This window comes from Lampetra planeri, chromosome 2 (assembly GCF_965212315.1).
Source record: "Lampetra planeri chromosome 2, kcLamPlan1.2.h2, whole genome shotgun sequence".
NCBI classification, from domain to species: domain Eukaryota; kingdom Metazoa; phylum Chordata; class Hyperoartia; order Petromyzontiformes; family Petromyzontidae; genus Lampetra; species Lampetra planeri.
This window is the reverse complement of record NC_136108.1, coordinates 27,554,666-27,573,108: the sequence shown is the minus strand read 5'-3', so window position 1 is coordinate 27,573,108 and position 18,443 is coordinate 27,554,666. Positions and strand designations below refer to the sequence as shown.

Sequence of the window (18,443 nt, the reverse complement as noted above, 5' to 3'; positions counted from 1 at the left end):
GGTTCGATTTAACACAGTACATAACATTCATGATCTGATCCCATCTGGGAAGGATGTGATCTCGGACATGCAATACCCCGGCATCTACAAACTAAGCTGTGTCTGCGGCAGCTGTTACATTGGGGCAACTAAGCGACATGTCTCGGACCGTGTTCGTGAACATAAGGCAGATCTGAAACACGGTAGGACCAATACCTTGGCCGTGGCTGATCATTGTTTTAATGCGGTGGGCTCACGCGAAATTGATTTCTCTAAGACTAAGGTACTTTGCAAACCCACTGGCTATTAACAAAGATTCGTTCATGAAACCATCCATATACACAGACTCAGAAACAATTTCAACCGAGAAGATGGGTACAAATTTAGCAATCATTGGAAGGATGTTATCAACCAGTTTAAGTCATAACTGGCTGTGATGTTCCCATCCTGCCACCTTCCGATGTTAGTTGTTATTTTCGGCTCTCCAATTTGACATTAACATGCTAATCTCTCACATTAACATGCTAATCTATCATATTAACATGCTAATCTCTCACATTAACATGCTAATCTCTCACATGAACATAGCCACCTCAGCGTGCTCGCCGTGGAGGCCGCTCACCGATCTTACATTAACATGCTAATTTTTACCTGGCAGCCCTTTAATTGGTGGAAAACTCTCACCGCCTTTGCGGTCGCTGCCCATCACTTACATTAACATTAGCTTCCACCGCCCATGCTGCAGACATTTGGGCTATGCCCATTTCAAGCCTTTATAAACAGTTTGCCTCTTCTTGGTTCTTTCGGTAAAGTCACGTAGAAGGGAAATAATAAAATAATAAAAATAAAACATAATAAAATAATTCTCACGACGTTTCGGCCACAACGCAAGCAGCCGTCCTCAGGTGAAGAACAGGTCTGTCGGAAAGACACTAACCCCCTTTTCCTAATGACGACCGCTTGTGTTGCGATCGAAACGTCATAGTTTTTTATTTCCTTTGAACCTATCTACCTGACTTTACCAAAAGAACAGGTTTTATCCATACTACCGCTTGTGTGCCGTGCCATCCGTAATGTGTGCTCGCTTAGAGTACTTGCGGGTGCAGTCTGTATTGAGAAGAGGATATTTGCGTGTGAGTGTTGCTCGATCAAAGCTTCAGGACGTCGTTCTTCTCTGCTGCTTTGCCCTGAGCCAGTCGTGAAGTTCCACCTTCACAACGTGCTGGGCACAGTTCTATGAAGAGCGCAACGGCTGGTGCCTTCACACAAAGTGGTTCTTTATTTTATCGACCCTGCAGGGATGATGTGGGCGCACCCATGGATTTAAGTGCTCAAAACTGCCGATCGCGGCGACGTCATCGCATGGCTGGACAAAATAAAAAACAAAGATCCCCCATATAGCCTGTTAGCGAGCACCTATGAAGGCTGGCATGGCACACGAGGGGGTGGATGGCCAGCACCATGCCCAACCGCCTTTGTCCCCCCCCCAGTGGTGATGTTTACACACCACACCAGGTACTCATTTGAGATGAAGTCGACCTAGAGGAGGCCCATGACCAGTTTGTATAATCGTCGCCGGTGCTTGCCGTGAGCGGGAATCGAACTCGGGTCGCCGGGTTCGTAGCACGACGTGCTAAGCGGTGCGTATCGTACCCTTTTTCGCCTGCGTATAAATACATCCGCTCATTTATTCACCGCCGAGAGGTGAATAAACGAATCGAGCGTGGCAAGAGAGCGCGCGTGAGGGTGGGTCAGCACTTTTGCGAGCCTCTCCCCCCCCTCTTCCGCCCAGCGCCGTGGCCTCATCAGTCCGCGGTGCCCCCTGCTCGAGGCTGCGAGCCCCGGGCCCCGCCGGCTTATCGCTCCAACCGCGCACTGTACGAGGCGCGTCTCGCCCCTGGCATCGTCGGAAGCAAATATCCTATCCGGCCCTCCCAAGGACAGACGAGATGTGGGCTTGGTTGCTAAGCGCCCGGATGCGGGAATCGTCAACCCAACCGAGATCGGGATGACCTCGAGCGATGAATAATGCAAAGGGAGGAGGGGGGCAAAGGATCCAGCGTGAGCGTGCGTGCGTGCGACTGTGCAGCCACTTTAACGCGGCGAAGGCTCCTGCACCCATCGGATGCACGTACAGTGCCGTGCGTTTACAAAAAAACTAAAGCGGGAACCGTCTTCCTGCCGCCGTGTACGGACGTTGGGGTGCCGCTCGTTTCTGTTGGCGGGCCCCTCACACCTCCCCCCCCGATCCCAGTGGCGGAAATTCCACCTTCCCATGGAGGGTTTCGGCTGTCCTTGGGATGACCTCTGTTGTTGACTTTGCACACAAATCAGCTGTAAAGGTTTTTTAATTTTCTTCCATCAGTCCCAGCCGGATGATGGTGCTGAGTGGACCCGTGACCAGGATTTGAACTTGTAAACCCTGCGACTGCGAATTCTGACCGCACACTGCCGCCTCGGCTTGATAAGAATTTCCATCTGACGTGAGAAACTAGTGTCTTTGCGCACCTCGGCAGAGGTCACAAACGCAGCAAATGGTGCGAGCATGCGACGTGCATGTGCATTGAACAGGCGCTCGTGCCCTGCATGGCGAGTGTAAAGTATATTGGCTGAACACACGTGGGGATCAAGAGAATGTAAACATATACGCAGGCGGTCAATACTTGCTGACATGCTAATGATTAACCCCTGCGCGGTTATGATGAACTGTTGTCACAACATTTGCCAAGTACTGAAGTAGGCAACTCGATGATTTAATGCTTAAAGAGTGACGCATTAATGCAGCCGAGTAAATGTTTGCTGATGAAAGTTACCCTTCACGTAGGTCACGTGATCCGAAACGTTACACCTGCTATAGATAAAAAAAAGCAAAAAAATGACACAGGTGGTTGGGAGTTGGGTGGGTGTTTCGAGAAGTTCATGATGGCCGTGTCAGCCCTCTGTCGGCGCTGCTGAGATGTTGGGTTCATTTCCCCCGGCAGCCTTCTCTGATTACACAATGTTCTTGTGCGCAATGAGTTTGAGGGTGTCAGCCCACTTATCAATTACTGTACGACCGTACTAAGCTGCACATTGATTACAAAAATAACCAGATGAGAGAAAAGCAAAAGTTAATGTTGGCTGTTTTTTTTCTTTCTTACAGCCGTTAATGATCGGGCTGAGACTGGCAGCTCGCGTGGCTTAAAAACCCGGTTTACTCTCAGGTGGCTGAGGTCTGGATTCAGTGCACTGGCGAGGGCACACCCTGAAGTCACTCTGTTTGGGCCCTTCAGGCGGTCGCTTCAAATGAGTTGACACCAGCCGCAAGGTCCCACCATTGCGACGAGTCCTCTTGCCGCAGCGGATTGCACGGCTGCCCCTGAATCTGGCCAAACCCGGGTTGAAATCCCTGCACCCACTCAACTTGAACTTGCGGTATTTCTATCACTGGCACAGGGTCACAAACAGGAGGGGTGAGCACCACCTCAATGCTCACATTAGAAACAAATCGCTTCGATTTGGAAGCATCGGAGGGCGAATTCTTCATTGACCCCAAATGCATGGAGCGCGCGGTTTTGCAGCCCGGCGTAGCGTCAACTTGCCGTTTCCCCGTTCCTGCAGCCGATCCGTTGCTCATTGTCCCCACCGGATCGTCGCCTCTGCTCTTCCTCGTGCACCACGAAGTCAAAGCGTCTCCCTGCTCGAATGAGCGTGGGTCGGCGCTCACAGGCATCGGTAACCCAGAGCCAGTTGTCGGAATTCCACATTTCTGTGTCGGCGGGGGTGTCGGTCTCTCCACATGCTGTGACCACTGGTGCTTTACCTCCCACTATCGACCCAGATAGGATGATGGGTTGAGTGAGCAGGATTTGGAACTCGCAGTTACAGGGTTGTAACCGTAATGCCACCCGGCCTCTTGTGCGAAAAATATAATGGTGCTCATGTCCGCCATAGTAATGTAGATGCAATTCCACATTCCCATGGCAGGGGCCGGTGAATCCGCAGGGTCTCTGATGTCATGTACGAGGTGGTAAATGAGTGGCCGCGTGGATCAAGTAGTGCAGAACAGGCTTTTAACTCAAACCTGATTATGAAATGTTGTGTAACGTGCTGAGTCAACATTTTGCCATCTCGCATAGCCCAAAGCAATTAAACTCTGGGCTCTCGTGCCTAAGGGAGTGTTTGAATTTGCCTGTCGTGTGCCAAACGGAGGCGGCGGTGAAACCCTTGTAAGGCAAAACGGGCGCAATAATTATTTAATGAATCGGTCTCAGGCTTACTGTTGAAATAAAACATTCTTGTCGGGTCTTGTAACCGTCATTGTGTAATAAGTGCACGGCATAAATTAATGCTTATAAACCAAACTCTACATTTTAATCGGTGGATTGTTACTTCTCCAGTGCTTCGTAGGGGGCTCGTTGGCCAATGATCCAATGCTCGTTGACCAACGAGCCTTCGACGAGACTGCCAAACCGCTGCGTGGCGGTGCAGGCCCTGCGAGAGAAGCCGCCGCCGCCCCAAGTGGCCGTGCCGCTCTGACCCGCGCTGCGATCATGTTGACGGGGGATTCTCTTGGTCTTTGCGCGTTTGCTTGAAACCTTCCCGTTGCTGTTGACCGGCGCGCGCAGGTGAACTTCGTGGCATGCCTTCTGCTCGCGCTGCTCGCCGCGTGCTGGTTCCGGCTCTACCTGCACCCCAGCCATGCCAGCCCTGCAGTCCGCCACTCGGTGGCCACCTTCCTGGGAATTTACCTGGCCATCTTCTGCTATGGCTGGTGCGTGCATGTGTGTCTGTGTGTCCCTGACTGCCTGCGTGTCTCAGCGGGTTGTGTGCGTGTGTGTGTGTGTCTGGGGAGCAGCAGTGTCGTGTTTAGCACGCTGCACTGCGAACCCGGCGACCCGAGTTCGATTCCCGCTCACGGTCAACGCCAGTGACGATTGTCTGAACCGGTCCTGGGCCTCCCCTAGGCCGACTCGGCCTCAAATGAGTACCTGGTCCGGTGTGAAAACAAATCTGGCCGGGCGTAGTGCTGACCACCCACCCTCTCATGTGCCGTGCCAGTCTTCATACGTGTTCACTAACAGCACTTTCACCAAGTGTTAAAACCTATACGGGGGATCTTTGTCTTTGTTTTTTATGTGTGTGTGTGTGAACGTGTGTATGTGGCTGCCCACCTGCATGCCTGGATGTGTGCGTGTGTGAATGTTCTTCCGTTATGCGCATGGCATTCGAACTTCCCATTTTCTTCCTGGCACCTGCTATAACCTACTAGACTCTAATAATACTGACGATTTTGATGATGATGATGCCCATTACTCAGTAACTCCTCGAGGTACCTTGCAATTGGGATTTTGGGCTAATTCCATTAATTTGCGTTTTGGTATGTGGGAGGAGAGCAAGGAGTAACCCCGAGAAACACCCACCACACAAGCAACCCCGATTCGCTTGGTTGGCTACATACGGTGCGAAAGAAGTTCAGCATACGTACATGGCCAGCTTGCAGCCTGAATCCGAGAGCACCTGGTATTAATATTGATTTGAAGCTTTCGTGACTGCACGAATCCATACTCTTTGGTTCTTTCGGTAAAGTCACGTAGGTATAAAATAAAATAAATCACGACGTTTCGGGCGCAACACAAGCTTTCCCACCTGATGACAGACGCTTGTGTTGCGCCCGAAACGTCGTGATTGATTTTATTTTAACGTCGTGATTTATTTTATTTTTATACCTACGTGACTTTACCGAAAGAACCAAAGAGTATGGACACCTGGTATTACTCGGCGGTCTCCCATCCAAGTGCTGTCCAGGCTCAAGCCTTCTTAGCTTGCAACCACCGTGAGTGCAGGCATGTAGCAAATGTAGCTTCATTCACAAATAAGTGTGGAGTCATGCTGATCTCCAATGGCGGTTCTGAGCCAGTGATGAAATTCCATATTCATGTGATTTAGAGGACTGGTCTGCAATCGGACAAACCACACACACCGTTGACTTCAGTTCACACTTACCTTACGTCAAAAAGTAAAATTTCTCCCTCGTCAGACAAACACGGGCTGTCACTCATCTCTGTTGATGGCTGTGAGCAAGGAGGTGAAAATTCCCCATTCCTATGGAAGGGGACAGACTCTTTATTTAAGGCAGCCACGATTCACCTGCAGATTGGCCTCGGCAGCAGCCAGGTGACTTAGAGGGCCCCAATGCACTTTGTCATAGCATTGAGCCAGCACCAGTGAGATGCTTGCTGGGTTCGAATCCCGGTCCATCTGTTTTGAGTTGTTAACTACCTCGCCTGGTATACAGGAGGCTGTGGGTTCGATCCCAACTCTGACGCCTGTATAGTAGGAGTTTGCATGTCTCTCTCCCTGTGGCCGAGTGGATTTTTCTCTGCGTCGTCCGGTTTTCCCCTCCACGTTTATAATCAACGTGCGTTCAGAGTATTTGGCTGTTATACTTTTCCGCATGATAAGCCAGTTCGTTGAGCTGTCTGAAAAAGAGCTACATAGCTCAGTCGGCCTTACCTGGTGAAATAAAATAAAAAAAGTTGAGTTTTAGTTTATCACACTGTGACCTCTGAAACCTGAGAATGATTTCTGGCCAGGCCTAATACCAGCATGGTTAATCCAACCTGGCTTTGAGCCCCCCTAGCTCACATGAGTTAAAAATGGGTGCCTGATTCCATAGGTCACTAAGAGGAAAGGCAGCCAGATTTCCATCATGCTGACCACACTGTATATTTGAGTCAGGTGCTCGCTAACAGCACTTATCCCAGCATCCCTTATGTGTGTGTGTGTGTGTGAGCACGTGGGGAGCAGTGCGGAGCAGTGGTGTAGCGGTTCGCGCGCGCTGCGCTACGTACCCAGCGACCCAAGTTCGATTGCCGCTCATGGCCAACACCAGTTACAATTATCTGAACCGGTCCTGGGCCTCCCCTTGGTCGGCTTGGCCTCAAATGAGTACCTGGTGCGGTGTATAAACATTTCCACTAGGAAGACAAAGGCGTTGTGCTGGCCACTCACCCCTTCGTGCGCCGTGCTGGCCTTCAGAGGTGTTCTCTATCGGCACGTGGCCAACGGTCTGTTAAGGCTATACAGGGGATCTTTCTCTTTGAGGAGCAGTAGGATGGTGGCTCATGCACTGCCCTGCGCTCCCAGTGACCTAAGTCCAACATCAACCCCGTGAGTGTTTTCTGAGGCTGTCGATCTAGCTTTAAATTAGTGCGTTATACCAGGTATAATAATCAGCACTATGGAGCCAATGGCTGCAACGTTGCCTACAAACGCCAGTCGTTTTCGTGCTGTGACAGCATTGATAGGCGCTTGCTAACAACACACTCGCCGCTAAAGTCTAAACGGGCGATCTTTGTGCCACGTGGCAATATTTACCCCGTTGAGTTTGCAGACACTTCTCTTATCAGCTTTGTTTTCTCTCTGCCAAGTCACAAAGCCACCAATTGAGCTATCAGCACTCGCAGTGAGAGGGTCAGGTCAGGCTAAACCACGTGTCAAACAGCCGTCGGCATTTCTGGGCTGTCACCCACAGGTCGGCGCCAAGTCTGGCTCTTCGAGACGGTGTGGCTCGTTTTTACGTATTCCATTGTCGCAGTGCTCCCCCGGCCAGGAGCATCGCGACGAGGGAACAGTGGAGTGGGCGTCACGGTGTTTGACTTCAGGGTCGACTAAATCCACACCCTTGGGGTGGCCCCGGCGGCGGATGCCGAGTCAGGGAGTGGAGTCGCTCGAAGGTTGTCGGTTTGTATCCAGAAATGAGCCGCCCGTGGTTAAACTAGGATCAGAGTTTTAGTTGGTTGATGGTCTCGGCTCGGTCACCAGAAATTTCACAACAAGATCTTGACTGTAAGTTGTGTATTTCACTCAGTCCTGAATATTTAAGCTGTCATCATCATCGTCATCACAATCCATGGGCAGATAGCCAGTAGGTGTCCACTGCACTTTTCGTCATTTGTTTCCAATTTCCTCTCTCTCGTGCCAATATGGTTAATTAGCTCAAAGAACTACAAATGTCATGTTGGTTTGGCGAGCGACCAAATTCTGGAGGCCTCATCAGAGGTGAGCCTCCAGTTTGGATAATGTTACGTGACATAAGTTTTCAGTTATACTCTCTCTGCGAGAATATTTCGAATGGAATATTCCTCATCCTGTGGACATTGCCGCCAGTGACACATTTGTAATGTAATTGCGAGGCTGGAAGGTGCAAAGCGAAAAAAAACTAAATTGGCACCGGCACATGGTGCGAGAGGCGGCTCGCTTCGCTTGAGAGGCGGAATTGAAACGCGGCACAGCAGCGGGCTGTAGCTGCTGGGCGCCATGGCTGATGAGCTGCCTGGCCAATGAACCACCTCGACTTTCTCCGGTTAGAACTATAAACTCAACAATTTTTTTGTATTTTACCAGGTTAAGGCCCCACAGAGCTGTATAGCTCTTTTTCAGAAGCGACCTGGCTACCACAAATGATAGCTCAACGAAGTGGTTTATGGATGTAATTACCAGCGAAGCATCTTACTAAAATTGTAAATGTGGTGGATTTACTCTCCAACATGCTGGTGGGCTGAAGTAGTAACTAATTGGCGCGTTGTTTACGTGACAAACCTTACTGGCTGTGTCAGGTGGTGGAGGGTTACGACACATTTATACTGACGCGATCTAACCCAAAAACCTTTATTATGAATGGTGTACCTACATTTCTATTGGCAAGGCATCGGAGGATGGCGGTCGCGAGGTTTTTTTTTTGTCCCATTCCGAGATGCCGCATCATCTTGCAGCCCCACGTGACGCCACCTGGAGTAAGACATCTCTGTGCAGTGGCCGTGGAGGAGAGAACAGTACATTCACTAGAATTCTCCGTGCACACCACCACGTCTAGAATTCAAGTCCCGTTTCACGAAGAGACTTCCCGAACGACAGTGGACTTCCCGCGAGCCTTGACAAGGACAGGGCAGGGCTGAGAGAGGGACAGAGCGAGAGGTCTTTCATTCGTATGGCATTTGAAGAGCAACTGTAAAAACATTTTCACTGGTTGCCGAGTATAATGATCAGGAGTTGTGCGATGTACGTGCGGTGTCCGTGCCTGCCGTGCAACGGCACGACGGCCTGTGGTCGGCTATGTGATGAACAGATGGCACTTAATCACAGTTACATTAGGGAGACCCTGGTTTTCAACGTTTGTAAGGGAAATAGCTGCATTTTCTATGCACTGTTCGAGCACGGTTAAATTGCAGTTATACCTCCGATTAACCTCCAATTAGCATGGTTGGTTGGCTATGTACGGTGCAAAATAAGCGCCGCATACATACTAGAGATGAAATCGTATATCCCTGTTGGTCCAGTAGGAATATTTTCTTTCTTTTGTTTACCCGAAATGTTGGAAAATGTAAAAAAAAATCTACCTGTGAAAATTGTATCCATCTACCCAAAACGCAAATGATGATTGATGAAGTGGATTTTAAAATACACACGGTAAAATACTTTGGGGAAATTAAACATACAATAGCTCCTAAAACAATATTGTATTCCTCGTATAGATAAATCATGCCTTAACGTGAACACAGCAGTGTTGATTTGTTGATTTCCCACAATGCAGTACAGTACTTGATTTAATCTGCCCCAGAGGTATGATGGGCTGAGTCAATCGCTAACTGATTTGAACTTACAACCTGGTTTTAACATGACGCTCGTTTACTCGGGAAAGCCTCACCGAGTCTCAAGACTCGTTTTCAGGAGGGCCCCTTACCAGGTTTGTGCAGGAGGGGGCGATGCTGCCGCTGCTGCTGCGTATAATCCTGATTGAGTAATTTTAAGTTATTTTTATTTCCGCATTGGTATGTTCGGCCAATACCGGTTCCATTGTTGGGTTTTTTGTTGTTGTTGTTAGCTATGGGAGGAAATTGGTGCAGAACAGGGGGGAGAACATACAAACTTGACACGAGAAAAGATGCCCCGAGTTGGGAATCAAACCCAGGCCTTTCTTCGCTGCGAGGCACAATTGTTCCCACTTGCGTCACCACCCTTCTGCCCTTACCAATTGACTTACGAATAGTGAGTCAGATGCTCTAACGACATTACTACTCGGCCACCACACTCATTACATACATTCATGACAAAAACTACTTTTCAAAAACACAATACATTTTTAATTTCGATTTAAAGCTTTCGTGACTGCAGGGATTCATCTTCTTGGTTCTTTCGGTAAAGTCACGTAGAAGGGAAATATTAAAATAATAAAAATAAAACATAATAAAATACAATTCTCACGACGTTTCGGCCACAACGCAAGCAGCCGTCCTCAGGTGAAGAACAGGTCTGTCGGAAAGACAGCGTCCTCAGGTGAAGAACAGGTCTGTCGGAAAGACAGCGTCTGAATGAAAGAACAGGTCTGTCGGAAAGACAGCGTCATTTAGATGCTGTCTTTCCGACAGACCTGTTCTTCACCTGAGGACGGCTGCTTGCGTTGTGGCCGAAACGTCGTGAGAATTGTATTTTATTATGTTTTATTTTTATTATTTTATTATTTTCCTTCTACGTGACTTTACCGAAAGAACCAAGAAGACGATAAATCTTAAAATCCAGAAACGGCAGGATAACGGGAACATACTGGATATGTACAGACCTCGCCTTGCCGCAGTGTGTAGCTACAGTATGGGGACAGGTTGTCGCACAGCCTGCAAGCAGGAGTGCCATTTGCAAGCCAAACGCAGGTGTGTGTGTGTGTTTATTCGCAATGAGGAGGACCATCTGTCAACCGCAGCTGGCAATCGCTGTCAGCTACGTGTGTGTTGGGACCGAAATTCTGGCAATCGTAGCTTTTGTTGGGAATTGATTAACGAGTGCGGTCTTTGGCCGAGTGGTGCTACGGCCGGAGCGCCTCGCTCACAAGTTCGTAAGCCGTGGGTTCAAATCGGTTTGTGGTTGACTGGCCCTCCATCATCTCTCTGGGTTCGATTAAATGAGTACCGTTATATTTTTGCAGTTCAATGAGCGGTTGTTTCAAAGTTGATGGTTTACGAGAGCTTCGCGTTGTCAGGCAGCATTGCTGTGCGTGGTTAGCGCCCGTACCCGGGGTCTGTGTTAAACCCACGTCCGCGTCTCCACGCATTCAAGAGCCAGAGTCTCCCTGCTCGAACGAACAGGGGTCGGCGCTCCGTATCATCAGAGCCCTTATTGTGACTGCAGGATGAATCCGATGAGCTACGAAGCTCTTTTGTTACAGATGTCCAGCATGGGGCGGGACAAGTTGCAACGGCACACAATGCAAAAACATAATAGGAGTGCAAAATAGAGACAATCGCAAGTCACGAAATATAAATAAATAAGAAATTAATATTTTTTTATTATATAACTCCGATTTGTCAGGATTGGGCAAGGCAGCATAAACGACAGCAAAACAGTTCCAGACCACATCGAGACAACACAGAGTGCCTCAATAAAATGGCACATTAAAATTGAACTATCGATACACGGGTAAGGATCAAAGTTACAAATGACATTTGTAAATACGACTGTATCCAGCACTAATCTTCTGCTTCACGATATTTTTATAAGGAAGATTTACAATGTTTAGGGAGGAAACAAGTTTGTTTTTTATTGCAAAACGTTGGTGCTGCAACGCCAAAGGCTTTGTCACCTATTCCAATTGGCGGCTCTGAACTGCTGCTGGAAATTCCACATTCTCATGCCGGTGACAAATCCCTCCCGAAAGGCAACCAACCACCGACTTCCCACGAAGCGGTGCTGATTTTATTGACGCTGAATGGGATGATAGGACTAGTAAAATTATTGTACCTCGGCCGAAAAATGAAACTTTCCTTTGCAACCTCGCGTTGGCGAGCCGAGCTCTCCGACCCCGGCTGGAATCACGCCGATTGAATGCGACGGCGTATCTATTAAAAGGGTCACGCGCCAGCGAGCGCGGCAGCGTGCACCTCAGGCAAGACACGGCGTGATTATTGCCTCGGGCGCCAAGGCGCACGGTAAATTGCGCCTTATCTACTGCCCGCAGCATCAAGGCTTCCATTTGCTGAGGCGATATTTTATATATTTTTTAAATATTGTATTCGCCGTCACTTTGTATGTGTGCGGTGTCGCGTTGCTGTTTGTCCTGGGCGTCGTTTGTTCGCACACCTCCCGCGAGCGTCTTCGGGAGATGGTGTCTCGGCGCTCAGCCAACCTTGACCCGATTCCATTCTTTGTATTTCCTTGATCCATTCACGGTATTATTGGCATCAGAAATAGCCTTGAGTGGGGAAGTCGCCTACCTGAACAATGCATTGATTCGTCGAATCAAATCGATGGCTGGGCTTACGATGCGTGCCTTTACTCGTGTGTGTGTGTGTCGATTGTCTACGATTTATGCAAATTATACGTCAGTAGACCTCCTTTGCCAGTACCAAAATATAATAATAGGGTTTTCCCCTTTTTTCTGGCAACAAAACTGAAGCCTTTTTACAAGGATTCATGTCTGCATTAACCACAATACTTGCAGTCAAAATGCAAATAAAAATACACTGATAATATATGCTTTGTCCTTGAAACTGATTGGTCCACACCAAGGGACGGCTTTCTTTTGAGCCTCGACCCAATTGGTGCTCGACCAGAGGACGCCAAAAAGGCGTACAGCTCAAAGACAATGCACTATCAAAGTAACGAGGGCTCGGGGTGAGCATCTCCATCAAGTTTTGTGGCTATAGCAGACATGAATCCTTGTAAAAATGTTTCAGTTTTTTTGCCAGAAAAAAGGGGAAAACTCCTATTATTATACGGCAGTGTTCCCTTCAGGCAAATGAGGATCCTAGACTAATTTAGGCCAAACTAGCAACGCCACTAAGAAACGCGAAGCAATACGGTAAAAATTTGAGAAAAAATTATCATGTGACCCCCAATTGCCCAGGGTGGGGAGACATAAATCGTAGTGTTGCTTGCTCAGGGTGGTGGATGGGTGTCTGATTGTATCAAAGTATTAATTCTTTGACCGACTATGTCATAGGTTCGAACTCCAGTCATTCATCTGAGAAATTATTTACCACTTTTCAGTTGCGAGACGTTAACAAATATGTTCGCGTGGTTCCTACTCAATTGAGCATGGAGCAGCACCCCCTTCTATTTACAGACCAGAGACAGCTGTGGAAATTCCACATTCCCACGACAGGGACTTCCCAGTCAGTGATACTCTGTTTTTTTTTGTGACCACACGGCACCACCATGCCTGAGCACTCTTGCTCTGACTTTTGTTGAAGACCGATTAATTGAAGTTCTCAAGTGCATTGAGTTTCTGGTTTCAAGTCAGGCTCCGGTGATTTTGCACAAAAAAAAACAATCTTCCGCGTTTATATTTCGTCCTGTGTGCTTCATTCATCCTCGGCCAACTCTTGAGGGCATTATGTAAGTAATGTCAATTTGTATTTGTCAGACAAAAAAAATAATAACGACCATTCAGTCACCATCACTTGCACAATTGAAGAGAAGCCTGCGTTGTTTTTTCGTAAGATAGACCCCTTGAAGGGGACGGCCACTGCCAAACCTCGGTTGGGCTACAATGAGAAGCATGCGGCCTCGTTGTTGTACAGAGTTCTATGTCGGACGAGAATCCACTGCCCATACTCGAATTGCATGAGAGCGACATAATTGGTGAAAATTGCAAGAACACTCTACGTGCGTGTGCACGTGTAGTGTAGTGGTGAGCGCGCTGTGCTACGAACACAGCGACCCGAGTTCGATTCCCGCTCACAACCAACACCAGTGATGATTATCTGAACTGGTCTTGGGTCTCCCCTAGGTCGACTCAACCTCCAATAAGTACCTGGTGCGGTGTGTAAACATCGCCGCTGGAGAAACAAAGGCGGCCGGGCATGGGGCTGGCCACCCACCCCCTCGTGTGCCGTGCCGGTACTCGCTAACAGCACTAGCCTCATCACTCTGTTAAGGCTATCCGGGGGATCTTTGTCTTTATTTTGTGTTTAAATTGACATTAAATTATATTGGCCAGGTGCTGCTTGGGCTCTTGACTTACAATCCGAGGTTGGCTCAGCTCATCATCTCCCTTGGATAGGCAAATAGAGCAACGCTTTGTAGGAGGTCAGCAGTCATTGTCTTGTGGAGAGACTGGCCCCTGGCATTAGAATGCATAACTCCCTCCACTGGCTTCAGGATGCCAACAGAGACCTGCGCATCTATTTACTGCTCGCTGCAGTGGTGAGACACTCCGTGTTTTATTCAGGCCATGTGTGAGGTTTACGTGTTTTGTCAGTTTGTGGTCAACTTGCTCTGCTCTGGCTTCTGCTTGTTTTCGTATAATCTCCCTGCAGGAACAGCAGCAATCTGCCAGCCTGTGTGGATAATCTGCCAGCCTGTGTGGATAATACAAAGAAAAAAAATCCCCCCGTATAGCCTTAACAGACTGTTGGGGTAAGTGCTGTTAGCGAGCACCTATGAAGGCCGGCACGGCACACGAGGGGATGGGTGGCCAGCACCACGCCCTGCCGCCTTTGTCTCCGCAGTGGCGATGTTTACACACTGCACCAGGTACTGATTTGAGGCCGAGTCGACCTAGGGGAGGCCCAAGACCAGTTCAGATCATCGTCACTGGTGTTGGCCGTGAGCAGGGATCGAACTCTGATCGCTGGGTTCGTGGTGCGGCGCGCTAACCGCTGCACTTGCGCTCTCTGCACTGCCGTGCGGATAGTGGCAGACTGATCACAAGCACAAGCTTTTTTGGTGCCAATGTCAGAGTGAAAGTTGGATATACCTGCTGGCCTGGCAGCGCAGCGGTTGGGACGGTGCAACTTGCGATCGGAAGGTCGTGATTTCAAATCCCGTTCGAGGGTAGACCCCACTTGTAATCGCTTTATATTGAGCGCCAGTGCCTGTGCGAATTGAGTGGTTATTGTTCTATGCATAATAAACCACATCCTGCCATAGGGGATGTGCAATTTCCACGGTTGGCTCTGCCCCGCCGATGAACGCCAGTTCTATCTCCTGGCGAGGCATTCGACACATTCCCAGCAAAGCTGCGTAAATGTGTACTCAGCAGTTGGATGTCACATGTGATGGGGTAAAATGTGCATACTCGTACCGCCTCCAAGTTGTCTGGCAAAAACGTGGAAGAGTAGGCCAAGTACGCTGTTGAACTCTGTCTGCCAATCCCTTTCGCCAGCAGTGGCGTTGAGCAAGCAATGTGCAGGGCTGCACCTTTTAGCTTTAATATCTTGCGTCCCCGTTTTAAGTTGTTGTATTTTGTTTTCAAGTCATCTTTATGCATTGTAAGCTCTTTCACTGTTGCCCATTACAAGGCAGCTGAGTCTGTGGTACGCCGTTGGGGATGAGATGACAGCACTGCCTTGTTAGGCTTCCCCCTGCCCAGCGCTGCCTTGTGCGCTAGGCTTGCTGTGGTATGCTTTGACCATTGCATCTGGGTTACGTGTGAATTACTGTGTATATTTCATTACAGTATTGAAGTCTAACCCACTTGGCATTGCTAATCGAGCCTCAAATTTCGATTTAAAGCTTTCGTGACTGCAGGGATTCATCTTCTTGGTTCTTTCGGTAAAGTCACGTAGAATGGAAATAATAAAATAATAAAAATAAAACATAATAAAATAATATAGTAATATAATAATTCTTTTATAATGTTTTATTTTTATTATTTTATTATTTCCATTCTACGTGACTTTACCGAAATAACTAATCGAGCCTCGTAATGCCATCATGCTTATTCTGTTGTTACCCGTTTAGAGGGCCCGACGCGCAACCGGTGTGTGAGTTTAAATCGTATTGGCGGGTGGTCTTTGCCCATCTTCCCAACAGTTGTCTTCCCATGGAGAGTCTGGCTTTAGCCGTGAGAATGGGGATTCCCATCGGTGAACTCGGGACTGTCCACAGAGATGAGTTCAGCCACGATGCTCGTTCGTACAGGGGAGAAATTTGACGTTGTTTAAATCTGACGCTTGTTCATGGGGCGTTAATTTTTTTAGTGGTTTAACTCACCGACTGGTCATTTACAAATATATACATTTACAATAGTGACAGCTTCTTTCTCAATTTACATCTGTGAGCCAATTGGCAGAAATTCCACATTGCCATGTCAGCTCAACAACACACAACCCGATTTTGATTTCTCACAGAGCATAACTTGTCAGTTTGACCCCAGAGGGATGAAGGGATAAACCACCCCCACACCCCCCCACGTCTCGGACTCTAAACTCATTAACTTATTGCTCGCAAGTTGCGAACTCTATCTCAACCAGTATGCCACCTGTCCGGTTCAACTAATAACGTAAAGGTCACCAATCAACGATAGGCGATTTAAAACAATTATATCAGCTACTGACACAGGCAGTAGAGCGGGGTGAGGGGGGGGCTATTAATAGCAATGTGCCCAGCCGGCTGTATCTGTGAGCCTTCCTTGTTCTTTATGTAACGTCCCACTCTCTTTTCCATCGGCATCATTTGACCTCTAAGCACCGCGTGGTCTCATTGACAGCGGCGGTGGTTGGCGCGCGTGCGTGCGTGGGCGCGCACACAGATTGCACACGTCTCTCCGCAGCGCAAATCCCCGCAAGCCCTGTGTCCTTGGCAGAGTGGTGGGTGGAGGAGGGTGGGTGGGTGGACAACATTTGGGAATTAAATACCACGACCGTTGGCCATGTGCAAGGTTAGACTGTGTTTCAGAATTTGGCCAGGTGGTACTATGGGGAGAGTTCCCCCGGCTCAAAATCAGGAGATCGTGATTTAAAATCCAAAGGTTGCTTCAGTTTTCAGTTTCATTTATTAGGTAGAGCCCTCTGAGCCATGAGCCTCTTGACTCGGGTGCAACCGTAACAACCAAATCATGAACAAAGAACATCTTAAAGAGACGTTTCGCAACAAAAACATCCAGGAAAAACCAGTAAAAATCTTCCAGAAAAAAAGTACCGGACATCAACGCTGTGTGCAAAAATCCCAATGGGATGCAAGTCGGACAATAACAACCATAAGACAATTTAAATAAAATGATCAGGCTAACTCCATACTTCAACAAACAAACATGGCTTAACCATACGTTTTCGAATATCACCAAAATAAAGCTATAAAAACAATGTAACAGTGATTATAGGAACTGTGATTCAAATTTAACAATAAACGATATACATAACATGTTCGACCAAACTTGGCAGCCATAGCTGGCAGCATGAGTCACTCCGCTCGATTAAGTAACAGTGCTCCGATGGACAGCTGTTCTCTGGATAGACTGGCCTCTGGCATGGGAATGAGGAATTTCCACACTTGGCTCAGTGCTGCCTGTACGACATAAGCACCCGCCCCCCTCCTCCCGCGTTTATTTGGGCAGGGAGACACAATGCCTTTATGCGTATACTACTTGCAGGAGGTGGCTGATTTTTTTTTCTTGAGCCCGAAAGCTCATTGCAGACTTCTGACCCTATCTACACTGCTGAGAATCCTGCCCGCAACCAAATCACCCTGAATGTGCCCAATCTTGGACAGATCTTCGAAGCTAAGCAGGCTTTGTTTGAGCTCGGTTAATACTTACATGCGAGAAAGCCTGGGAATTAGCAGGCAAGTGATAGTAAGTGGCAGCGTTAAAAGTCATCCCCTCGTATGAATGTTTTTTTTTTCCAGGCAGTTCGGCTTCCTTCCACAAGCCAAGCACTCATTCATGTCGCTGATGACGAAACATCCCAATGCAGGACACTCGCGAACAATTTTTTTTCCTGGGTGAATATTTGGCTTAATTATTACGAAGTAAATAATGAACAGACAGTACGGCCCTCCATGTAAATAATAATACGGTTATTATTTTTTATATGTACATCTCATCAGCACGTACTGGACCAGTTTCAACATTCACCATCTCATCAGCAGTTTTCAGGCTTGTTCATGCCAATGCTGGTGAGCTGCCAAATGTTCCTAGGCAAGGACCCCCTCAGTTCGATTTGGGTTTTAATTTGACGCAAGACAAGTAATCCATCGGTTTAACACGTAGACTTTCGCGACCAATAGTATTCATAATAAACATCCGGGCAATTCGCCAGAATGCTGGCGAATTGTCCGATGATGCTGGATGTAATTACCAGCGAAACGTCGTACTCAAAAAACTGTAAATGTTGTGGATTCACTCTTCAACACACCGGTGGGCTAAAGTAGTGAACTATTTGTCTTTTGTCAACGTGACACTTTTTCGCTGATTGGCCGTGTCGGGTGGTGGAGGGTTACGACACATTTATAAATAACGCGATCTAACCCAAAAACGTTTATTATGAAGTAATCCATCATCAACTGCTATCCAGAGCGCCCACCTCTTAACATCTTGTTTGAGGGCTTTTTGGATGTGGCTGTCGTTACGATGCTCGTGACCTGCCTCCTCCCCGTGTGTCCTCCCACAGGTACACTCTGCACTTCTTCGCACAGGTGACCATATCCTACTACGTCTTGCTCTTCGCCAACGGCAAGCACGTGCACATGTGAGTGTGGCGCACGCCGCC

General features: G+C 48.2%; 1 protein-coding gene across 1 annotated transcript in view; it reads left to right on the top strand.

The window, feature by feature from the left end:
* The window catches only part of LOC144730819 (membrane-bound glycerophospholipid O-acyltransferase 1-like), an 84,810-nt gene that overhangs the window by 29,641 nt on the left and 36,726 nt on the right, over window positions 1–18,443 (top strand). Inside the window, exons 2-3 of the mRNA XM_078611597.1 lie at window positions 4,587–4,732; window positions 18,345–18,422. Of these exons, the coding sequence (XP_078467723.1) occupies window positions 4,587–4,732; window positions 18,345–18,422 (224 nt within the window). The remainder of the gene's footprint in view (window positions 1–4,586; window positions 4,733–18,344; window positions 18,423–18,443) is intronic.